The 23,699-nt window shown below is 42.0% G+C and overlaps 1 protein-coding gene across 2 annotated transcripts in view; it reads right to left on the bottom strand.

Annotated features, from left to right (window-relative positions):
• LOC139408330 (neuregulin 1) overlaps positions 1–23,453 on the bottom strand; it is a 150,656-nt gene extending 127,203 nt beyond the window's left edge. The window contains exon 1 of one of the 2 annotated variants that reach the window (XM_071152082.1): positions 22,865–23,453. In XM_071152082.1, the coding sequence (XP_071008183.1) occupies positions 22,865–23,453 (589 nt within the window). The remainder of the gene's footprint in view (positions 1–22,864) is intronic. The other variant, XM_071152084.1, reaches the window with a different exon arrangement.
• Between the last annotated feature and the right edge of the window lie 246 nt (positions 23,454–23,699).

Raw genomic sequence — 23,699 nt, forward strand, 5'->3', positions numbered from 1 at the left:
CTTAAATGCTCTGCAGCTACAGTACTTTCCAATGAAAGACAGTCATTGAACAAGCCACATACACTAACATGCTGACTACAGTACACCGGATACACGCGTGCGTGTCCTCGTCCGCATGTTGATTTTGTCCATCCACACCAGACCCGATCAGGACACTCAGGTTGAAATATCAGAACCAACTGTGAACCAACCATATTAATTTGGGGGCATGTCAAACACACATGAAACATTCATGGACATGTAGCTAGCTTGCTATTGCTAGCTAATTTGTCCTGGGAGATGAACATCGAGTTGTTATTTTACCTGAAATGCATATGATCCTTTATTTTGCTGGATCTTTGTAGAATTTTGACCAGGAGTCATACAAAATTGTGTTTCTCTACTCCGACTATTATCAGCAGAAAAGCTTGACATCTAGCAATCCTGTTCTGAGCCAATGCATTCTAACGGTCTCATAAATACAGTTCATATCTATCTATCTATGCTATTACTAAAAATGATCACTTGGTTGTGTTTATGAAGCTAGGTCTTCCATCAGAATAAGTTGTATTCATTTGTGTTACTGTAGGCTATACGTTAAAACAAAAAAACACAAATCAAATGAAAAACACCATAGTTCCAGTGTTATACACCATCACAAATGCATTCAAAATTATTTTGTTTAGACAGGCCTTTAGAAACATTTAAAAACGAATACATTGTATTTCAAAAGAACATAATATCATATATTATGTTTTATTATGTTACTAGTCTGTGTTTAGTAGCCTACCCTTCAACTTTCAAATACCCACGTGGGGTTGTATGCTCCTGAAAACCAATGACTAGATTGGAGGTGGGACTTGCAGTGTGCCAGTAATGTCAAATAGAACCAAATACTATTTTAGGGCTTTGTTATGCAAACGCCAGCGGTGTGGGTGAAATGATTTAATAACATCTGTGTAAATGAAAATGTTTTGCAATGCTCTCACACGCATCGTGTCTGCTTAGGTTTGCATGTAAGATGAACGTGTTGTAGTGAGTCAGTTGGTGAAGACTCATTTAGGAATCAAATGGATTATTATAAACACTACCAGGTACATCAAATAAAGACAGCATACAACATAATGAATAAGAATAAGCATATTTGTGATCCAATGAGCAATAGAGCAACCAGTTCAGAGTTCAGATCCCTCTCGGCTGCCGGAGTACTAGCTGTATCCTTCCCTCCTCTAATGGAAAGGGTAGATTAATGACAGCGTGAGGAGTGGAGCGCAGGCCGGGAGATGAGGATAAACAGGGGGGTGACGCTAGATGACACTAGAGGCAGGCGACGCTGATGTGTAAAAGACAATGATTCTGCAGTTCAGTGATCGTGACCAGGGAATTGATCATGACACTGCACTTCCATCGGACAAGAGACTCCACAAATCTTAGATCTCGTCCAACGCACTGCATTACTGGGGCACTATTCAAGGCAAATTGCATTAGTTTTCACTAGAAAATCATTTGGAAGTCTAATACACTGTGCACGTGCCGGATATTTGTTTCCGGCATTCTGCATGGCAAGAGGAGTCATCGCATTCGTCTCGTGGTATTATTGTGTATTCATGTGTTATAACATGACGTGTATTCATTCATTGGATCACAAGTACACAAACCCAAGTAAGTTCTTCACCTGACAGACATCTACAAATACACGTAACTCAAGCCATGTCTGGAAACTTCTAACAGTGAATATGGCTGTTCCTCATGGGATTTAGGCCATGCTGGGAAACTTTTAACAGGGAATATGGACGTTCCTCATGGGATTTAGTATTTATTTCAGGTCCCATGTGCCTCCTGAAGCGGGAGGGAATGCACACTTGGTTGCCTCCAGATTACGCCCATTGACCTGGAAATGTGCACCACAGCTTGAAAAACCTCCCATACCCCCAATTTTGAAGGAAAAGACCCTGACTTAAATGCTAAATGAACTGTGGAATCCACATTTAGTTCAAATTATGGGCAAATGGGCAATAAATCAATTTTGGATGTACATTTGCACAGATTTGTCTCGCATGTCTCACAAAAAAAAAAAAACTGGCCATCATTTTCTATGCCATTAACCTGATTCTTCCTGTTGATCACCAAACATTATCCACAAGGTAAGGCCTGGAACCACTTGGCAATTTTTTTCTTTCATTTCACTTGACCAATTCATCATCATAAAAACGATGAATTTATTCTAAATAGAGCGCCTGCATGTTATATTATTATATTATTATCGTTCGATCCTTTGATTTGCAGAAAACTGTCAAAATGTCAAACAAAATCACAGCTATTACCACTTCAACTCAGCAACGTTGAATTCTATTTTGGGTCCTCTTTATTAAAATACTATTTTAATCGCTCTTTTAAAATATTATGAGCTAGGGTCAGGATTATAAAGTCTGAGCGATAAAAGAACATGTCAAATCTCTGATCTTCTGATGAGCACAACAGCTCATCGGGATGTGGGGACAGAATGGGAGGAGAGAGAGAGAACGTTGTTCACAATAGCACACCAAAGAAAGCTAGGAGATATCCTGAGGAGATAAAATCTGAAATCAAGTCTGCCCAGTCAGAAGATATTTATTATCAGTCGGTTGAAACTCAAGATTATTGAACCTCTTTCCTTTCACTCCTGTAACAAACATGATTGAAGATGACTTGTCATGTTTTGTGGAGGTGTCATGACACGTAGTAGGTTCAGTGATCTGCCTTTGTTAAGCAGGAAGCCATGAGCCTTCTCTGAGTTATACAGATGGCTGCACCATCTCTATATGTGAATGATTTCCAAATGTGCATTTCCGAGGCAACCTGTTTACATGGACCTTAACTCACATACAGAGAGAAAACACTGCACGCAGGCACGCACACAAATGTACACTCCCAATGAAATGATGGTGATGGTAATGTAGGTGCAGTGTGCTTTGCAGAGGAGCAGAAACTAGTGGGGCCCTCATTACTGATGCACGTTGAGTGTGTAGTAGGAGGATTTACCTCTGCTATCTGTGAGCCTCCTGGAGCAGGACGATTCCCCTCTGGCCCAGGCTGCAGCCTCCTGGAGCAGGACGATTCCCCTCTGCCCCAGGCTGAATCGTCCAGGCGGCAGCCTCCTGGAGCAGGACGATTCCCCTCTGCCCCAGGCTGAATCGTCCAGGCGGCAGCCTCCTGGAGCAGGACGATTCCCCTCTGCCCCAGGCTGCAGCCTCCTGGAGCAGGACGATTCCCCTCTGACCCAGGCTGAATCGTCCAGGCTGCAGCCTCCTGGAGCAGGACGATTCCCCTCTGACCCAGGCTGAATCGTCCAGGCGGCAGCCTCCTGGAGCAGGACGATTCCCCTCTGACCCAGGCTGAATCGTCCAGGCTGCAGCCTCCTGGAGCAGGACGATTCCCCTCTGACCCAGGCTGAATCGTCCAGGCTGCAGCCTCTTGGAGCAGGACGATTCCCCTCTGACCCAGGCTGAATCGTCCAGGCGGCAGCCTCCTGGAGCAGGACGATTCCCCTCTGACCCAGGCTGAATCGTCCAGGCTGCAGCCTCCTGGAGCAGGACGATTCCCCTCTGACCCAGGCTGCAGCCTCATGGCAACACTCAGCACAAATGTGCATTTCACATTTCCATCTCATAAAACTCATGTAATACAGTGTCAGTGTTTATGATCACTATGTTTGATGTACAGTGGCCAGATGACATGGCGTTATACCCTGGGTTGTCCTGAACAGAAGGAGCCTATGTTTGTTGTATTGTGAAGAACATTTGCTGCGGACCAGGCATCTGAAAGCTCTCATGACTCCATTCTATGCGCACCAAAATGACAATCTGCTTCCCTGAATTGCCTTGCGAAAGCTTAACAAGGTAAGATTGTATTTTATAATTTAGCTTTCAAATGATGCCCACCTGAACCAGATTGCGTAAACAACAACAGTAATTGTGTGAAGTCGGGGATGCAGGGTTGTGTTCCAAACGAAACAACTACAAGTGTGCTTGCTCTAGTTCCTCAGTGGCACAGCTAGGAGAGCTCCAAAAATATTTTATAGTTGAAGACTCTTCTTTGAGTCATAAAAATAATTGAAATTACTAAGGAACTGTACACACTTCGAAGACCTGCACCTACCCCAAATGTTCCAATAATATTCTTACCATGTTACTGAATGTATCCAGAGTATTTTCAGATTTTGTTATCAACAAATGCATATCAACAGTCGTCAAGTGAACTGTTGTGTCTAATCATTTCCCCATAATCACCAAACTGTTCCCTTTTAATTGCTACCATGGTTATACATATGCTTTCCATATTTATTCTGTAAGAAACATTTCAATTTAGCCCTACCCCATATAGGCCAATTCCCACCAGTGTAAGGGGTTAATGGTCAAGCGCCTACTCTCCAACTCCATGGAACGATGTTACTAGGAGGGAAACATCTGCAGTATGTTTGGCATGGTTTTGCTTTTTCAGCCAGCTGCTGTGCGTGTGTCTGCCAGCTTGGGTCATGTTTTATGTCGAGTGCTTTGAAAACAAAAGGCGAGCCGTTCTTTCCTCTACATGTGGTGCAGCTGCTGGGAGGTGTACTGGAGATAATAATTCCACCCAAGGTCTACCTCCCAGATTATCTGTGTGGGCACCCCTGCTCTGAGAATTGGTTATGGGAGAAGCGCACTGTACACAACACCTCTCCTGGTTTCCCTCCATCTCCCTCCCTTGGCAATAAGTTTGGCCGCTTCACAATGGCCAAGGTACCATGAGGGAGCAGGTCAAAGGTTAGAAGCCAGAGAGTTCCTCACCAAGTATGTTTGTACAAATTGGCTTCTATGAGTGAATCTGAACGTGCAGCCCGTCTTAAATGCAGAGAAAATGTCGCTGACCATCCGTCTCTCTCAGGCTACCCATCTCTTATTCGTCTTGGCAGAGAGAGCTGAAGGAACACCAAACTGTGCACAGCTGAAGGAGTGTTCAGGCAGTCTGTTGTGGGACAGGTGTCTACATGGTGTTTAAATGGTTTTTAGCTCTGTTTCTTCTGTTCAGCTTCTTAGAAGTACAAACCGTCCTTTCTCTCCTCTGCTCTGAGATCCTGTGTTGATCGTGACAGCCCCGGAGTTCCTGAAGTTCTGTTGGAGCTCCCAATAGGTCTGTGTGCTCTGCTTGACAAGTCCAGTCAGCAGTGATCTCCAGAGGAGATTATAGACTAAGTATAGACTCAGACTAGTGTAGAATCAGACTTGTGTAGACTCAGACTAGCGTAGACTCAGACTAGTATAGACTCAGACTAGTGTAGACTCAGACTAGTGTAGAATCAGACTAACGTAGTCAGACTAGTATAGACTCAGACTAGTGTAAAATCAGACTTGTGTAGACTCAGGCTAGTGTAGACTCAGACTAGTATAGACTCAGACTAGTATAGACTCAGACTAGTGTAGACTCAGACTAGTGTAGACTCAGACTAGTGTAAAATCAGACTTGTGTAGACTCAGACTAGTGTAGACTCAGACTAGTGTAGACTCAGACTAACGTAGTCAGACTAGTATAGACTCAGACTAGTGTAGAATCAGACTTGTGTAGACTCAGACTAGTGTAGACTCAGACTAGTATAGACTCAAACTAACGTAGTCAGACTAGTATAGACTCAGACTAGTGTAGACTCAGACTAGTGTAGACTCAGACTAGTATAGACTCAGACTAGTATAGACTCAGACTAGTGTAGACTCAGACTAGTGTAGACTCAGACTAGTGTAGACTCAGACTAGTGTAAAATCAGACTTGTGTAGACTCAGACTAGTGTAGACTCAGACTAGTGTAGATTCAGACTAGTGTAAAATCAGACTTGTGTAGACTCAGACTAGTGTAGACTCAGACTAGTATAGACTCAGACTAGTGTAGACAGACTCGTGTAGACTCAGACTAGTGTAGAATCAGACTTGTGTAGACTCAGACTATTATAGACTCAGGATAGTATGGACTCAGGATAGTATAGACTCAGACTAGTGTAGAATCAGACTAGTATAGAATCAGACTAGTGTAAAATCAGATTAATGTAGTCAGACTAGTACAGACTCAGACTAGTGTAGAATCAGACTAATATAGTCAGACTAGTATAGACTCAGACTAGTGTAGACTCAGACTAGTGTAGAATCAGACTAGTGTAGAATCAGACTAGTGTAGAATCAGACTAGTGTAGAGTAGACAGTGGAGTGTAGATAGTGTGGTGTAGACAGTGTAGAGTAGATAGTGTAGTGTGGATAGTGTAGAGCAGATAGTGTAGTGTAGATAGTGTAGTTTCAGATAATGAAGTGTAGATAGTGTAGAGTAGATAGTGTAGTGTAGATAGTGTAGTTTCAGATAGTGTAGAGTAGATAGTGTAGTGTCAGATAGTGTAGTGTAGATAGTGTAGTGTCAGATAGTGTAGTGTCAGATAGTGTAGTGTCAGATAGTGTAGTGTATATTGTGTAGATAGTGTAGAGTAGACAGTGGAGTGTAGATAGTGTGGTGTAGACAGTGTAGAGTAGATAGTGTAGTGTCAGATAGTGTAGTGTAGATAGTGTAGTTTCAGATAGTGTAGTGTCAGATAGTGTAGTGTAGCTAGTATAGTGTCAGATATGTAGTACCACAGCAATGGCTGAAAACAGAGCGTGGATCAAAATATTGCAAATGAGTAAACGTTGGAAAACTGACCAGTATAATAGTCAGCCCAAAGGTCTGAACATCAAACACTTAATACTACATTTCCCAGCATCTGAACTGAAGCACTGCGAAGTCTTCCACTGTCGGGAGTGAAGTCCGGAGAAATGTGTATCCTTATTAGAAAACTTCTGCCCCAATTTAACACCCTGACAGGTGCACTTTGTGGGAGGAATGAGAATCTACGGTTCGCACAAGGAGGCTTGTGTAGAACGGAAATGTGACCTTGGTTGTGTAATGATCTCTCATTCATCACCTGCAGGAGCTTTCCGGCTTAGTCTACCCAGTGTAGAACGTCGGTCACATCTGCTCTTTCTATTTGTTGAACCGCCGTGCTTGGTTTTACTGCGGAACGGTTAGGCCAAAAGATGAACGACCTTCATTACTTTACAGGGTATGAGCTGTGGCTTTTATCGTTCTCTTGTAGATGTGACTCGTGGCAAAGATTATGACATCATTGCAAGTCTTTTTTAGCTCAGCTCAAGAGTGCCAACGTGCTACTGGTAATTCAGCAACACCTGGAAGAACGGTGGTGTGCCACTGGTGGTGTGCCACTCAGATGCTGTAGGATCATCAAGATAGCGCCAAGACAGAATGATTAAGAGTGGTAGGCATGCAGGATCATCACTCAGGATTCACTATCTGCCAAACAAAAACACAATGTGCTATTATCAACAGGCCCCTTTAAGCTTGCTGCTTATTGCAACATATGGCTGATAGCTCAAGATGCCAGAGACAATTATTCCAACTGGTAAACATTCTTAGACTGTAATCCAATTAGCAAAATCACCTTGTTGCCACTCATCTGGTCACTAACATAATCTAGGTAATGTTTTGATTTAAAAACCACAGGCCTCGTTTGAGTTTCAATCAAAATGTCAGTTACTGTATGAAGATGAATGACTTGTGTCATTGATTTTATACTTTACTATTCCCAGAGCCAACTTCAAAAGGTAAAGAGATTTGACCCATATGGGTAGATTTTTATCAGCTACTTTATGCTGCTGACCAAGCAGAACTGTCTTTATTCAGATCGTTATCGACTCTGCAGCAGGCACATTGACTCTGCATACACTACAGCATCCCTTATCAACAGCTTTTGCCCACCATAGACCACAAATGAATCCAGCATTAAAGTATCTCAACAAATATAATGTTTAAAGTTAAGTTCTTAAATAGGACAGACAAATTGAAATGATAGGCTACATATTATATAGAAAGGGCAGCAGGTAGCCTAGCAGTAGTGCTGAGCGATTTGTGCTTTCTGAGGATGGTTCGGTTTCGGTTCGATTAAAAAATTATTACAGTTTTCTATTTCGGTTTTGATTAATTGGGTTGAATGCTGTAACAACACGGAATAAAACAATTAATAAAAGGCCCATGATATTCCTTGGTGTACACAACACAAATGGGCAACAGCACCTCTTCAACCTCAGGAGGCTGAAGAAATTTGGCTTGGCACCTAAATACCTCACAAACTTTTACAGATGCACAACTGAGAACATCCTGTCGGGCTCTCCAGAGGCTGGTGCGGTCTGCCCAACGCATCACCACGGGCAAACTACCTGCCCTCCAGGTCACATACAGCACCAGATGTCACAGGAAGGCCAAAAAGATAATCAAGGACAACAACCACCCGAGCCATTGCCTGTTTACCCTGCTATCATCCAGAAGGCGAGGTCAGTACAGGTGCATCAAAGCTGGGACCGAGAGACTAAAAAACAGCTTCTATCTCAAGGCCATCAGACTGTTAAATTGCAATCACTAGCACATTAGAGGTTGCTGCCCTATATACAGTTGAAGTCAGAAGTTTACATACATTTAGGTTGGAGTCATTAAAACTTGTTTTTTAACCACTCCAAAAATGTCTTGTTAACAAACTATAGTTTTGGCAAGTGGGTTAGGACATCTACATTGTGCATGACATAAGTAATTTTTCCAACAATTGTTAACAGACAGATTATTTAAATTATTGCAAGCCGAAGAACATCATCCCAACCGTGAAGCACAGAGGTGGCAGCATCATGTTGTGGGGGTGCTTTGCTGCAGGAGGGACTTGTGCACTTCACAAAATTGATGGCGTCATGAGGATGGAAAATTATGTCGATATATTGAAGCAACATCTCAAGACATCGGTCAGGAAGTTAAAGCTTGGTCGCAAATGGGTCTTCCAAATGGACAATGACCCCAAGCATACTTACAAAGTTGTGTCAAAATGGCTTAAAGACAACAAAGTCAAGGTATTGGAGTGGCCATCACAAGGCCCTGACCTCAGTCCTATAGAAAATTTGTGGGCAGAACTGAAAAAGTGTGTGTGAGCCAGGAGGCCTACAAACCTGACTCAGTTCAGCTCTGTCAGGAGGAATGGGCCAAAATTCACCCAACTTATTATGGGAAGCTTGTGGAAGGCCCAAAACGTTTGACCCAAGGTAAACAATTTAAAGGCAATGTTACCAAATACTAATTGAGTGTATGTAAACTTCTGACCCACTGGGAATGTGATGAAAGAAATAAAAGCTAAAATAAATCATTCTCTTTACTATTATTCTGACATTTCACATTCTTAAAATAAAGTGGTGATCCTAACTGACCCAAGACAGGGAATTTTTACTAGGATTGAATGTCAGGAATTGTGAAAAACTGAGTTTAAATGTATTTGTCTAAGGTGTATGTAAACTTCCGACTTCAACTGTACATTTAAAATCACTGGCCACTTTAATAATGAACACTAGTCACTTTAATAATGTTGACATATTTTGCATTACCCATCTCATATGTATATACTGTATTCTACAGTACTGTATCGCAGTCTGTGCCACGCTGACATTGCTCGTCCAAATATTTATATATTCTTAATTCTGTTCCTTTACTTAGATTTGTGTGTATTGAGTGTATTGTCGTGAAATTGTCAGATATTACTTGTTAGATATTATTGCACTGTCGGAGCTAGAAACACAAGCATTTCGCTACACCTGCAATAACATCTGCTAAACACGGGTATTTGACCAATAAAATGTGATTATATTTGATGGTAGTGACTGCCCATTAGTGCTTATCACTTATTAACCCTAATTTATTCACATTACTTTATTAAAATATTTCAGTTGTTGTGTATATTACATTAGTTTTACTTGATGACTTTATTATTTCATTCCAAGTCATCATCTCATCATCTAATCTCTTTAGAGTTATACTGTCTGACAAAATCACTATTTTGCATTTCTTCAAAGTAAATAAGACATACTTTTATGACTGCTGAATACCAACCATTAATCACTTAGATGATGTATTTTCAGGTAGAGATACCTCACAAAGCAACAGCTCCTCTCTATATCCCCTCACGGTCGTGCATTATTGTCTCTTCTGTAGCAGGCATAAAAGAAACACAGTCTGGACAAGGAGATGGATGGATTATTCATACAAAGGATTATGGTCATTGTAGTTATTTCCACGTTTTGTGCGCTATGTACAATATTGGCCTGTTGGAAACTACAACTTGTCATGCCCTGGTCTTAGTATTTTGTGTTTTCTTTATTATTTTGGTCAGGCCAGGGTGTGACATGGATTATTTATTTGGTGTGTTTTGTCTTGGGGTTTTTGTAGGTTATGGGATTGTGGTATAGTAGAGTTGTCTAGGTAAGTCTATGGTTGCCTAGAGTGGTTCTCAATCAGAGGCAGGTGTTTATCGTTGTCTCTGATTGGGAACCATATTTAGGCAGCCATATTCTTTGAGTGTTTGGTGGGTGATTGTTCCTGTCTCTGTGTTTGTTGTCACCAGATAGGCTGTATAGGTTTTCACGGTACGTTTGTTGTTTTGTATTGTATCGTCATTATCTTTATTAAAGATGTATGAAGATAACCACGCTGCATTTTGGTCTGAGGAAGAGGAGGAAGAAAACCTTAACACAACTCCCTACTACATCGCACAGTTCAGGCTGGATCTGATTTACCTCTAGAGAAATGGTGCAATGTGCGCATTGAGCTCACAGAAAAAAAAGATGAAAAAAAAAATGGAATTGAACCGATGTCAGTCAATTAGTTATTTAAAAAACAAGGAGTGTTTTAACCAGAGGGGCAGTAACCAGAGGCGTCATGCCCACAGGGGTCACAGGGGCACTTGCCCACACAGATTTGTCCTGTTTACATTTATTTTTTAAAGTTTTTATACTACTAGCAGGACTGTGGCGTATAAAATCACAGTGCAGTTATCACAAAACTACCAGTAAATGGTCCTGATCATCATCATTAAAGGAAAACAAATATCTAAACCAGCAATGCTGTAATGTTAGTGGGAGGAGATATGTTAGTAGGAGGAGATATGTTAGTAGGAGGAGATATGTTATCAGCAGGAGATATGTTAGTAGCAGAAGATATGTTAGTAGGACGAGATAAGTTAGTAGGACGAGATATGTTAGTAGGAGGAGATATGTTAGCAGCAGGAGATATGTTAGTAGCAGGAGATATGTTAGTAGCAGGAGATATGTTAGTAGGAGGGGATATGTTAGCAGCAGGGGATATGTTAGTACCAGGAGATATGTTTGTAGCAGGAGATATGTTAGTAGCAGGAGATATGTTAGTAGCAGGAGATATGTTAGTGGGAGGAGATATGTTAGCAGCAGGAGATATGTTAGTAGGAGGAAATATGTTAGTAGGAGGGGATATGTTAGTAGGATGAGATATGTTAGAAGGAGGAGATATGTTAGTAGCAGGAGATATGTTAGTAGGACAAGATATGCATCTTTACAATTATTTTTCACGGACATAAAGCGTTCCGCACTCTATCCTCGTTAACAGTTGAAAGAAATGGCACATGGTGAGACAGGGAAGCAACCTGTACGGCAATACTTTGAGAAGTTAAATGAGAAGTTTGTGAAATGCAAACTTTGCGAGGTGTAATTGATCCATGGTGGCAGTACAGGTGCAATGCTGAAAGAGAGGCACCGTGAGGCCCAAACCGTTGCTGGCAGCAGTGAGATAAGGGACCGAGTGTGAAAATCACAGCGCTTGATTACATAAATGATTGCAGTTGATGTGCAGCCATTGTCAATGGTAGAGGACTTAAGGCTTCAGTGCTGCCCTAATGGCATGACTAGAACCAGACTACAAGATACCATGTTTAAAAAACATGACGGATGGAGGAATTGATTGTTCTGCAAGTAGTCCTACAAAGCGCCAGCTCTCAAACACCATACGTCAGGTTGTTGGACGTCTATGTAGACGCTGTCATGCGTCACTGCCACGACCCATCACATCAATGAGAAATGGGACATGAAGTCCCATGTACTACTGACAACTGAGAAAATGGAGGAAATGCACACAGCAGATAAACTAAAACATTATTAACTACCATCGTTGTTGAGTGGGTAAGGTAAGGTAAGGTCTGGTAAAGTTTCCACTAGTTACCACAGACATAAAGACAAAATTGTCTATATCGTAAAAATGAATGAAAACAAAAATGTGCTTTTACGGCCTTCATTTAATTTAGGGTTAGGCATTGTGGTTAAGGTTTGGGTTAGGTTTAAAATAGAAAAATATATATTTTGTAGAAATAGGCGGTGGTAACTGGTGACAACCATTCAGCGGTCATACGCAGACCGTATATGAATTGTGAATTCACGTAATTTTATGATTTTTTCTTATAATTTCAACGATAAACAAAAAATGTAGTTTAAATGTTAAGAAAATGTTCACATTTGTCACATCCCTAACTACTAGCCACATAGTAATTGTATGAAGTTGGCTTTAGCTAGCCCCGATAGGTTCTCAATCTGCCAACCTCATAACTAGCTACCAAGAAGAATCACTCAAATTAGAGTAGCTAGCTTGTCTAACTATCTTAGCTGGTATGCTTGCTGGCATGGTTGGTAGACTTTAGAAAAGGAAGCGATAACTAAATGTACTGAATAAGACTCACATTCCTTTCAATCTTTTACCCAGATTTTAGCAGAGATGCATAGTAAGAAACTCCAGTCAGGAGGATACCTACAGCTCAAGCGATATGCTTAGATATGCAGACAAATAAACATGTTTTTTTTAAATGTTATATAATTAATCATAATGATTATGCCTCTAGATTGCAGGAAAAAGCTGTTTCATGCATGTGTAAAATTCTAAATTCTCCAATTTACAGATAGGGGGCACCCCACCCCCTAGCCATCAACACAGACTTTGTTCCCCCTCAGATGTTTGGGTGCATGACGTCCCTGCCAGTAACTGAAAGGTTGCTACTTTGAATCCCGGAGCCGACAAGGTGAAAAATCTGTTGATGTGCCCTTGAGAAAGGCACTTAACCCTAATTGCTACAGGGTCGCCGTTAATAATGGCTGACCCTGATCGTGACCCCACTCTCCGAGGGTGTCTCAGGGGGAGCAGGGATATGCAACAACAACAAAATAATTCTCGTATAATACCACACTTATACATGTGTGAAATAGCACAAATATAAGCACCCACCAAATGATTAGAATATATATCTTTACACAGCATTTCACAAAAATAATATGAAACAAATACGATTAAATGTGAAAATATAATACTTAGATGTTATATGCCTGGTATGAATTGGTACGTTGTGGAAAAGCATTATGAAAGAATGTAGAACCCCCCCCCCCCCCCCCAGATAAAGGCACATTCAGAAAGGGCCCATCTCAAACAATGGAGAATGGGATTCAATATTCTTCATCCCAAAGTGCATTTGTTAATGTGATTTCAGCATGATAAAAGACTGCATGTTTGTCTTTGTAAGCCCCAGACATGTAAACATTACATAACGGGGCAAAGAGAATCTCATCAAGGGATAAAAATAGTTTTGTGTCTGTTATATAATACCAACTATCAACCCAGAATGTGTCATGAGTCCATCTTAGTTTGAAACGTTTGTCTTGGTTTTTACTGTATGGGGTATTGTTGAAACGAATGACCATAGACACAGTTCAATTTGGACTTAATTGGCAAATGATAAGCCTTGTTTATTGGCACAACTGAAACCTTATATTGCCATCTTTGGCTGTCTGGAGCAATGTTCACAGCCGAAAGATGACAGTACATTATCCAAGTCAAAGTAAAAGCTACAGGATTTTACTAACAAAGGAGCAGCCTCTCAGTGTTGTTCTGGATGAATGCTGTAATAAAAACCAGCAACAACGAGACAAACATTTGTGTATTCTGAGGGGTCGTGAGATCCCTGTAAATTAAGCATGCCAGCTAATGAAGACGTAGATTACCACCTCATTGACCTTTCACGATGAGTTGAGAGACTAATACAAGTTTTGCTGGCTTAACCTTCATGAGGCAAAGTAGTGGCCTTTCATACACAAAATATGAGGCTTCCACATCAGGGAACATTTGGATCCCTGTCAGCAGTCAATGTTCAATGTGATGACAACTATTTCCTAGGGTCATATTAAATTGTCTCTCTCTCTACACATAGATGGCTCTTTAAAAACCTTGCAATGCATCATGTGCAATGTGTCATGCAGAATACTAAAGCAGTTAGTTGCATGTTATGAAAAATGTACAAAAACAACATAGTGGCAATGGTTTATGGTGGAGACTGGTTCATACCAACAGAAAACAAAGTCAGATGTATTGTCAACAAATCTCATTATGAAAGCGTTCTCTAAATAGGCACCAACATTTTCTCAGAATCAGCAGAAATCCACAGTTCACCGTGTACTGGGCATTAACCTCAAATTGGATTTGATTAATTCATTCTCGAACTGCTGCGATGTCTGAAATTGAGCATTTGATTAGAAAAACAGTATTTTGTGGCTCACAAAATAGAGTCGATAATCCCACATTATTCAGAGTGCTTTCTCTCATGCACATATTTCTTTAAAATCCTATTCTCACATTCCCATTGGCATCAAGGAAAACTAACTACAGTAGAGTAGCTGTAACCTATTCCTAGAAAGTCCATAAGCACTTAGTCATGTATCAATTGACAACACTTTTGTAGGATGTCACTTTTACTGCAAGATGTCATTGGGATTGAACAGTCAAATGTGGGACAAATTGTGAGCCATTCTGTGTAAATGTGGAATTATGGGATAATCTGTCCCAGAACATGGGGGGATTATAACTATATCTCAGTCTAACCTGTCAATGATATAGGACCTCTCAGTCCAAATGCTTACTTCCCTGACCTCGAAATAGGCCGGAGTGATTTATGATGATCTCTGGGTTAGGTCTTAGAAGACTTGTTTTTGATTCTGTCAGCTCATATTTGGGAGTTAATGTGACAAAACGTGAGCAATCAGTCATAGATGTGCAGGGCATGACTCTCTATGTTAGGCTTTGAGAATAAGACATTCCTTTTGTCTTAAGTTTGTACTCAAGTTTAGTCTTAATAATAATTCTGTAAACTAACAGTGTGTCAATAAAATAACATAATAAGAAAATCCCCATCCGAATGTGTCAGTTTAAGCTAGAGATATCTGCACGGGCTGTGTTTCAATCCACAGCATCCTCCGATGTCGGTCTTCCATCTGCATCTGCGCTGGAAGGTGGCCGAGCTACGGTGGTGTTTGTCCGAACATTAAACAACCCAGAAAATCTGTCTTCTCACAAAAACGAACCGTTTGGGCTACAAACTAATACCCCACTATGGAAAGGGGAGATTCTCACAACACAATGGTGTTCTGTTTTGCTCTACCCACCAGTGTCACGGGACTCGTATGAAGTTAACTGGTGCCGGTTTATAAAAATTAATGGAAGTATGGAGGTAGTTTTGTGCCAACCCCAAAAAAGGGGTTAAATATGTGTCCAAAAAACAAAAATATTTCCTGAGCTTTCTTATTTCTCCTAGATACAGAAAAGACACTTCAAAACCTCATTCCTTATGATTTATTGTTTGACTGTGTGGTTTGCCATTTATGAATATGGGCTATAGGAGTAAAGGCCAAATTTGATATTTGATCAAATAATTTTTTAGATATATTTTTCATACCTACAGGGGCCCTAAAATTCTAAATCAAATAGCTAAATGATCCATGGCATGACCATCTTTAAACAATTCTATATGATAGTTTAGTAGAACACCCTCCCTCCAAAGGTGTAGACTTTTAGAGGTTTTTAAGGGTGTTATCACACTTGGTCCCTTTCAGACCATTTTGGTGAACTCAGTTCAGTTCACTTATTTTTGTTTGTGCAGTGTGAACACTCCAAAAGTATCTCATACCCCTCAAAAGAGCCCCTGAAGCGATCCGAACTGAGACCATCTCGAGAGGTTGTCTGAGTTCGGTTTGCTTGAATTCTGCGGTTCCCGTTTTTAGGGCAATGTGAAAACAAAGCTCCCCAGGTTCACTAGTCATTATTCCCACACACAAACAAGATTACTGCAATACTGTTTCCCCTGCTATAACCCCTCACTCTAGATTACTACAACACTGTTTCCCCTGCCATAACCCCTCACTCTAGATTACTACAACACTGTTTCCCCTGCCATAACCCCTCACTCTAGATTACTGCAACACTGTTTCCTCTGCCATAACCCCTCACTCTAGATTACTGCAACACTGTTTCCCCTGCCATAACCCCTCACTCTAGATTACTAAAACACTGTTTCCTCTGCCATAACCCCTCACTCTAGATTACTACAACACTGTTTCCCCTGCCATAACCCCTCACTCTAGATTACTGCAACACTGTTTCCACTGCCATAACCCCTCACTCTAGATTACTGCAATACTGTTTCCCCTGCCATAACCCCTCACTCTAGATTACTGCAACACTGTTTCCTCTGCCATAACCCCTTACTCTAGATTACTGCAATACTGTTTCCCCTGCCATAACCCCTCACTCTAGATTACTGCATTACTGTTTCCCCTGCCATAACCCCTCACTCTAGATTACTGCAACACTGTTTCCCCTGCCATAACCCCTCACTCTAGATTACTGCAACACTGTTTCCCCTGCCATAACCCCTCACTCTAGATTACTACAACACTGTTTCCCCTGCCATAACCCCTCACTCTAGATTACTGCAACACTGTTTCCCCTGCCATAACCCCTTACTCTAGATTACTACAACACTGTTTCCCCTGCCATAACCCCTCACTCTAGATTACTGCAACACTGTTTCCCCTGCCATAACCCCTCACTCTAGATTACTACAACACTGTTTCCCCTGCCATAACCCCTTACTCTAGATTACTGCAACACTGTTTCCCCTGCCATAACCCCTCACTCTAGATTACTGCAACACTGTTTCCCCTGCCATAACCCCTCACTTTAGATTACTGCAATACTGTTTCCCCTGACATAACCCCTCACTCTAGATTACTGCAACACTGTTTCCCCTGCCATAACCCCTCACTCTAGATTACTGCAACACTGTTTCCCCTGCCATAACCCCTCCCTCTAGATTACTACAACACTGTTTCCCCTGCCATAACCCCTCACTCTAGATTACTACAACACTGTTTCCACTGCCATAACCCCTCACTCTAGATTACTACAACACTGTTTCCCCTGCCATAACCCCTCACTATAGATTACTGCAACACTGTTTCCCCTGCCATAACCCCTCACTCTAGATTACTAAAACACTGTTTCCCCTGCCATAACCCCTCACTCTAGATTACTACAACACTGTTTCCCCTGCCATAACCCCTCACTCTAGATTACTACAACACTGTTTCCCCTGCCATAACCCCTCACTCTAGATTACTACAATACTGTTTCCCCTGCCATAACCCCTCACTCTAGATTACTGCAACACTGTTTCCCCTGCCATAACCCCTCACTCTAGATTACTACAACACTGTTTCCCCTGCCAATAACCCCTCACTCTAGATTACTACAACACTGTTTCCCCTGCCATAACCCCTCACTCTAGATTACTGCAACACTGTTTCCCCTGCCATAACCCCTCACTCTAGATTACTGCAACACTGTTTCCACTGCCATAACCCCTCACTCTAGATTACTACAATACTGTTTCCCCTGCCATAACCCCTCACTCTAGATTACTACAACACTGTTTCCCCTGCCACAACCCCTCTCTAGATTACTACAACACTGTTTCCCCTGCCATAACCCCTCACTCTAGATTACTACAACACTGTTTCCCCTGCCATAACCCCTCACTCTAGATTACTGCAACACTGTTTCCCCTGCCATAACCCCTCACTCTAGATTACTGCAACACTGTTTCCCTTGCCATAACCCCTCACTCTAGATTACTACAACACTGTTTCCCCTGCCATAACCCCTCACTCTAGATTACTACAACACTGTTTCCCCTGCCATAACCCCTCACTCTAGATTACTACAACACTGTTTCCCCTGCCATAACCCCTCACTCTAGATTACTACAACACTGTTTCCCCTGCCATAACCCCTCACTCTAGATTACTGCAACACTGTTTCCCCTGCCATAACCCCTCACTCTAGATTACTGCAACACTGTTTCCCCTGCCATAACCCCTCACTCTAGATTACTACAATACTGTTTCCCCTGCCATAACCCCTCACTCTAGATTACTGCAACACTGTTTCCCCTGCCATAACCCCTCACTCTAGATTACTACAATACTGTTTCCCCTGCCATAACCCCTCACTCTAGATTACTACAATACTGTTTCCCCTGCCATAACCCCTCACTCTAGATTACTACAACACTGTTTCCCCTGCCATAACCCCTCACTCTAGATTACTGCAACTCTGTTTCCCCTGCCATAACCCCTCACTCTAGATTACTACAACACTGTTTCCCCTGCAATAACCCCTCACTCTAGATTACTGCAACACTGTTTCCCCTGCCATAACCCCTCACTCTAGATTACTACAATACTGTTTCCCCTGCCATAACCCCTCACTCTAGATTACTGCAACACTGTTTCCCCTGCCATAACCCCTCACTCTAGATTACTACAACACTGTTTCCCCTGCCATAACCCCTCACTCTAGATTACTGCAACACTGTTTCCCCTGCCATAACCCCTCACTCTAGATTACTACAACACTGTTTCCCCTGCCATAACCCCTCACTCTAGATTACTACAACACTGTTTCCCCTGCCATAACCCCTCACTCTAGATTACTACAATACTGTTTCCCCTGCCATAACCCCTCACTCTAGATTACTGCAATACTGTTTCCCCTGCCATAACCCCTCACTCTAGATTACTACAATACTGTTTCCCCTGCCATAACCCCTCACTCTAGATTACTGCAACACTGTTTCCCCTGCCAATAACCCCTCACTCTAGATTACTACAACACTGTTGTAGCATCCCTAAACCGAATGTCTAGCATGTTGTTTTATTTTATTTCCTGATTATGTGAGAACTAGCCTAGATTCTAAGGGGAATCAAACTTGCAGAAGCCTTTAATTATACACTTCAACAGTCTACGATGTATTTTCTGTATAAACACTGGATTTACAATTACTTTGTGGGTCAGTTATATTATTTACCCCAACAGAACAATACAATAATTGTTTCAGCATTGCTCGACTATCTAATAATCCCCCCAAAATCAACTGTTGTATTACAACACGAGCCTAGCTCTAGGTGCCTGTAGTGTTTCATATAATGCAGCATTGATTGTGCACCTCGAACAATGTCCTCCACACTCTGGGGATGATTTTCTTCAATCTGTGAAGTAGTAAGTCACATGACTCAACAAAGTACATGTTCTATCACACAGGAGGTTGGTGGCTCGTAGTAATTGCTGGAGCGGAATAGGTGGAATGGTCTCAAATACATCAAACACATGGCTTCCGTGTGTTTGATGCCATTCCATTGCTTCGTTCCGGACGTTATTATGAACCGTCCTCCCCTCAGCAGCCTCCTGTGTTCTAGCGTCTTTTCAGAAGACTCTTATTTCGTTCAAGCATCACAGATCTATTCCAAATCATTGTCCCCATTATCAAGCAAATGAGCTGGAACACTCCGCTGTCGGAAAGATCCACATTTGTCATTCCCGAGGGAGGCGTGGCTTTCTGCAATCAATCAGTCCTGGAAACATTGTTTAAAGAGTAGAAACATCACATGATTGGGTCTAAATAGTAAATTCACAAGAATTTACCAAGACCCTGCAAAGCGTAAACTGTTCCCTCTCTGAAAGGGGACTCATACAACTGCCTTTACAATGACGTTAGTGCAGTGTGGTTGCACAGTCTGAAAGAATTGTTCTTCGCACTGAGCCATTTACTGTCTCTTGAGATGGGTAAAAAGGAGTTCTCACAACAGGAATGCAGGCATTGTTTATTTCGACACCGATGCCCTTCCCCCCCCCCCCAACTAAACACAGTCACCACTAAAACCGGGGCAGCAACAGACAATGAACACAGTGAGGTTATCCTCTAGGCCTGTGAGCTGAAGCTAAGCACATTACATTGAGTCTCTGAACGAATAGCCGGTTTTGAATCAGGAAACCAATACTTGATCCTGTTCCATCATCCATATCCAGAATGACGTTTAGTAGTATGTGCTTGCGTGTAAACTGCCTTCATTATCCCAGCGACCTCTGCTTAGCAATCACTTAAGTAGCTACATTGTATTAATGTACTGTGATCTGACTATACATTTGAATGGTACATATATTTTTAGTTGAACCTTTATTTAACTCGGCAAGTCAGTTAAGAACAAATGATTTTATATATTTATAATGACGACCTACACCGGCCAAACCCAGACAATGCTGGGCCAATTGAGCGCCGCCCTATGGGACTCCCAATCACAGCCGGTTGTGATACAGCCTGGATTTGAACCAGGGTGTCTGTAGAGACACCTCAAGCACTGAGATGCAGTGCCTTAGACCGCTGCACCACTCAGGAGCATTTGCATATCACATGCATTCTCTGAAAATGTGGTCAAAAGCAATGAACAAAGGGTGGGCGTCTATTGAGAAATGGAACAGAACGTTTGACATACAGCACTTCAAGGTATTTTATAGAAACCTTCTCTACTTTGATCCTTGTTTTGCTTCAGGACTTGGAACACATGGTCTTTTCATGACAAACTGTGTTTCGCCACCTGAAACCCTTTTTCCCACTGTGAGCGACTGCTGTCCCTTCTGTCCAGGGTGGATCCATCCTCACATCATCAGAGTAGCACCTGTCCTCGGGCTGGGGAGGAAATGGACATTTGTCCCTTTAGTTCTTCCACGGCACTCTGAGCGTGAACATAGCACCATGGACTATACAGCATAGGTGGTCCTGAATAAAAACACACCCATTCTTTACAGGTCATGGAAACCACTATCACTCATTCACTGAATCTACTCTTAGTATAGCATAGGTGTTCTGAAGGGTTGTCATGTTTGTCTGGTTTATCAACCACTAACAGACAAAGAATCTGTACTCATCATTCTGTACCAGTATTTCCACGAAAGGGACAATCTAGGCTACAGTGCACTGTACTCACAGTACATTGTTGGGTCTCCATGGAGAACTAATGGAATCGGGACTTGGAAAGGAATGTATCAGACATATTTGAGCAATTGTACTAAGTCTAGTTGATAGGAAAACAAAACCAAACATTGAGCTCATGAACAACCCAAAGCTCCTTACAAGAATTATGTATGTGCCCATAGTACATGAAGCAATAGCCTACTTGGAAATTAAGGATTTGATGTGGCTGCAAAAACTGATGCCAAATCCAACAAGAGAATGGCAACCTTATCTAACATAGCCTATATGATATAACTGAGTCTGTGTTATTTAATTCATACTTTTTTCCTAATCAATACTATTGAAATTGTGCACTATAATGGTCATTTCCCACCCACATGCAGTCAAGCAGTGTGTAGACACTGCAGAATAAAGACATGATATTCTCTCTCATTAGTGTTTTGTCACAGAGGAGCGCCACTGGGATGTGTACAAGGACCTCCCTCATTCCAAAATGACAAAAGCGTTCCCCTTTATAGATCTTTGGCATTTTACTGCCACTGGATGAATTTGCATCCCAAACGACAGTCACTGTTCATGAACAGTGAGTGCACTTTATGCCCTGGGGATTTGGGTAATGGTCCTCATTGTGAACCTGATAACATTAGTGCACCCCCTCCCCCGGGTAATTATGCTGTCAACCAAAATGGATTATAAAGTCTGTCGACTCCTGAATGTTTGTATTTCCTCTGTGGTATGTAAAATAACTGCATCAGTGTACAGACAATATGAGATGTACTAGGTGTGGTTGAATGTGATTAAAGAGTAAGAGATTATCTTCAACATGTGCTTATAACACAACTGTATCACCTTGTCGGAAAAGAGAATTGATGTAAGAGAAAATATTGTGAGAGCATGAACTCTTACCCCCTGAATACCAGTTAACTGAATGGGTTAACTATCAAATAAAAAATGTGATTGTCCCCTTAGACAGAATATGGCCAGTCTAACATTTTCGAATGACATAGCTAGATTTCCATCCTCAATAAACTTTTATCACAAAACAGATGAGGTGTGCTGCTAAATGGTCCATGTAGCCTACCTGTCCACTGGGCAAAAAAATGATTGTTTCCACATAATTTCAGCCCAAAAAATGCAATGTGATGAAGTTAAATCAACGTAGAAGACTGATTGGATTTGCAAAAAGTCAAGAACATAAGGGATTTTTTTTTACCCAACTTTTAACAAAAACTCTATGACAGGGTGACAATTTTTGGTTTATTTCACGTTGAAGTCACGTTAGTTGTTAACTCAACCAAATGTAAATGACTAGACGTGAACTGACATCTGTGCCCCCCACCCCCGTTTAGCAACGGAAGTTGGAATTCCCAGTCAATGAACATTCAGCACCACCGCGTGTAGAGAGCTCCCGAGGTATCGCGACATTGACACATCTGGGTGAGCCCGCCCGGTAACACCGCTCTCTCACCTTATGGCTTGTCATCTCATGACGCCCATTTAGCCTACATGCCTAATCATGCATGCCCTTAGTGACCAAAGTCATTTTGGATATGACAATATGACATTCTTTGGCTACGTTCCAATATTTAACTTTCTCCAGAGCTCACTTCAGCTGCCCCAATTCGCCTTGAGTGAAATGTATGGACACAATTGGGCTGTCAATGTCATGCTTTAAAGTTGTAAAATTGTCCGAAATGATCATTTATGGGGGTTTGGCCTTGCATCATCTGAACATCTGAACACACATTTTGAAATGACATTTTGTCAGATTATGGACCAGCAGAAAGTTACACGTTATTAGCAGAGAGTGGGCTATCACCCTGCACTTACCACATTCTTGGCAGAGCACTTTGCTGACATCCTTTCGGACAGCTCGCCGCGTCTCGACAGGTGGGAAAACGGCGTGGAACACCGAGGTGTCATTCGTGGGTTCCATGAAAAACATGTATCTTGTGTCTTTAGTCAATGTCAAACAGTTATCACCCCGGTTCCAGACAATAGAAACGACAGAATCCTTCTCGAGCCCCCCCGCTTTTACCTCCCATACTTGATGGACCCTTATCCTAACCTGGTATGGTTCCGACTCAGACGTCCTGTTTGGCACGGACTCTGACGACAAATCAACTTCTCCTTTCATTCTCTGGACCGCGCTCTCATTCCGTATACCACCAGCTCTTTGATTGAGTAGCTTTTCCCGCTCTCGTCGGTTGATATCTCTCTTGCGCCCGTCTTCTTGAAGCTTTCCCTCAAACACAACTCTCGACCGGTGCACCAACTCCTGCAGCGGAGCCACGGGAGAGGGGTTATTACAAGTCAGCCCACAGAGCCCTCCATGCGGAGAGATGGAAAAGGACACAAAAATCCCACAAACAACCGAAATAGTGAATGAACTCTGTCCCGTCGCAAGGTATGTCCTCATTGCGACGGAGGTAAATGGGACTTAAAAGGCTGAATGAGGCGCGCAGGTAAGAAAGGAACATTTGACTAAGCTCTGATGGTGAAAGCAAGTGTGATCCGTCTGAAGCCCGCAGTTGCTGCTACAGTAAACTACAAGATGAGAGGGGCGGAGTTGGTAATGGGAAAGGCTCTTACTGTGCCATGTGTGTGAGAGGATTTCCTCCCTTGACACCAATTTCTGCTGTTTGTGCATTAGGCATGCAAGATT

The sequence above is a fragment of the Oncorhynchus clarkii genome, chromosome 5 (genome assembly GCF_045791955.1).
Source record: "Oncorhynchus clarkii lewisi isolate Uvic-CL-2024 chromosome 5, UVic_Ocla_1.0, whole genome shotgun sequence".
Lineage (NCBI taxonomy): Eukaryota > Metazoa > Chordata > Actinopteri > Salmoniformes > Salmonidae > Oncorhynchus > Oncorhynchus clarkii.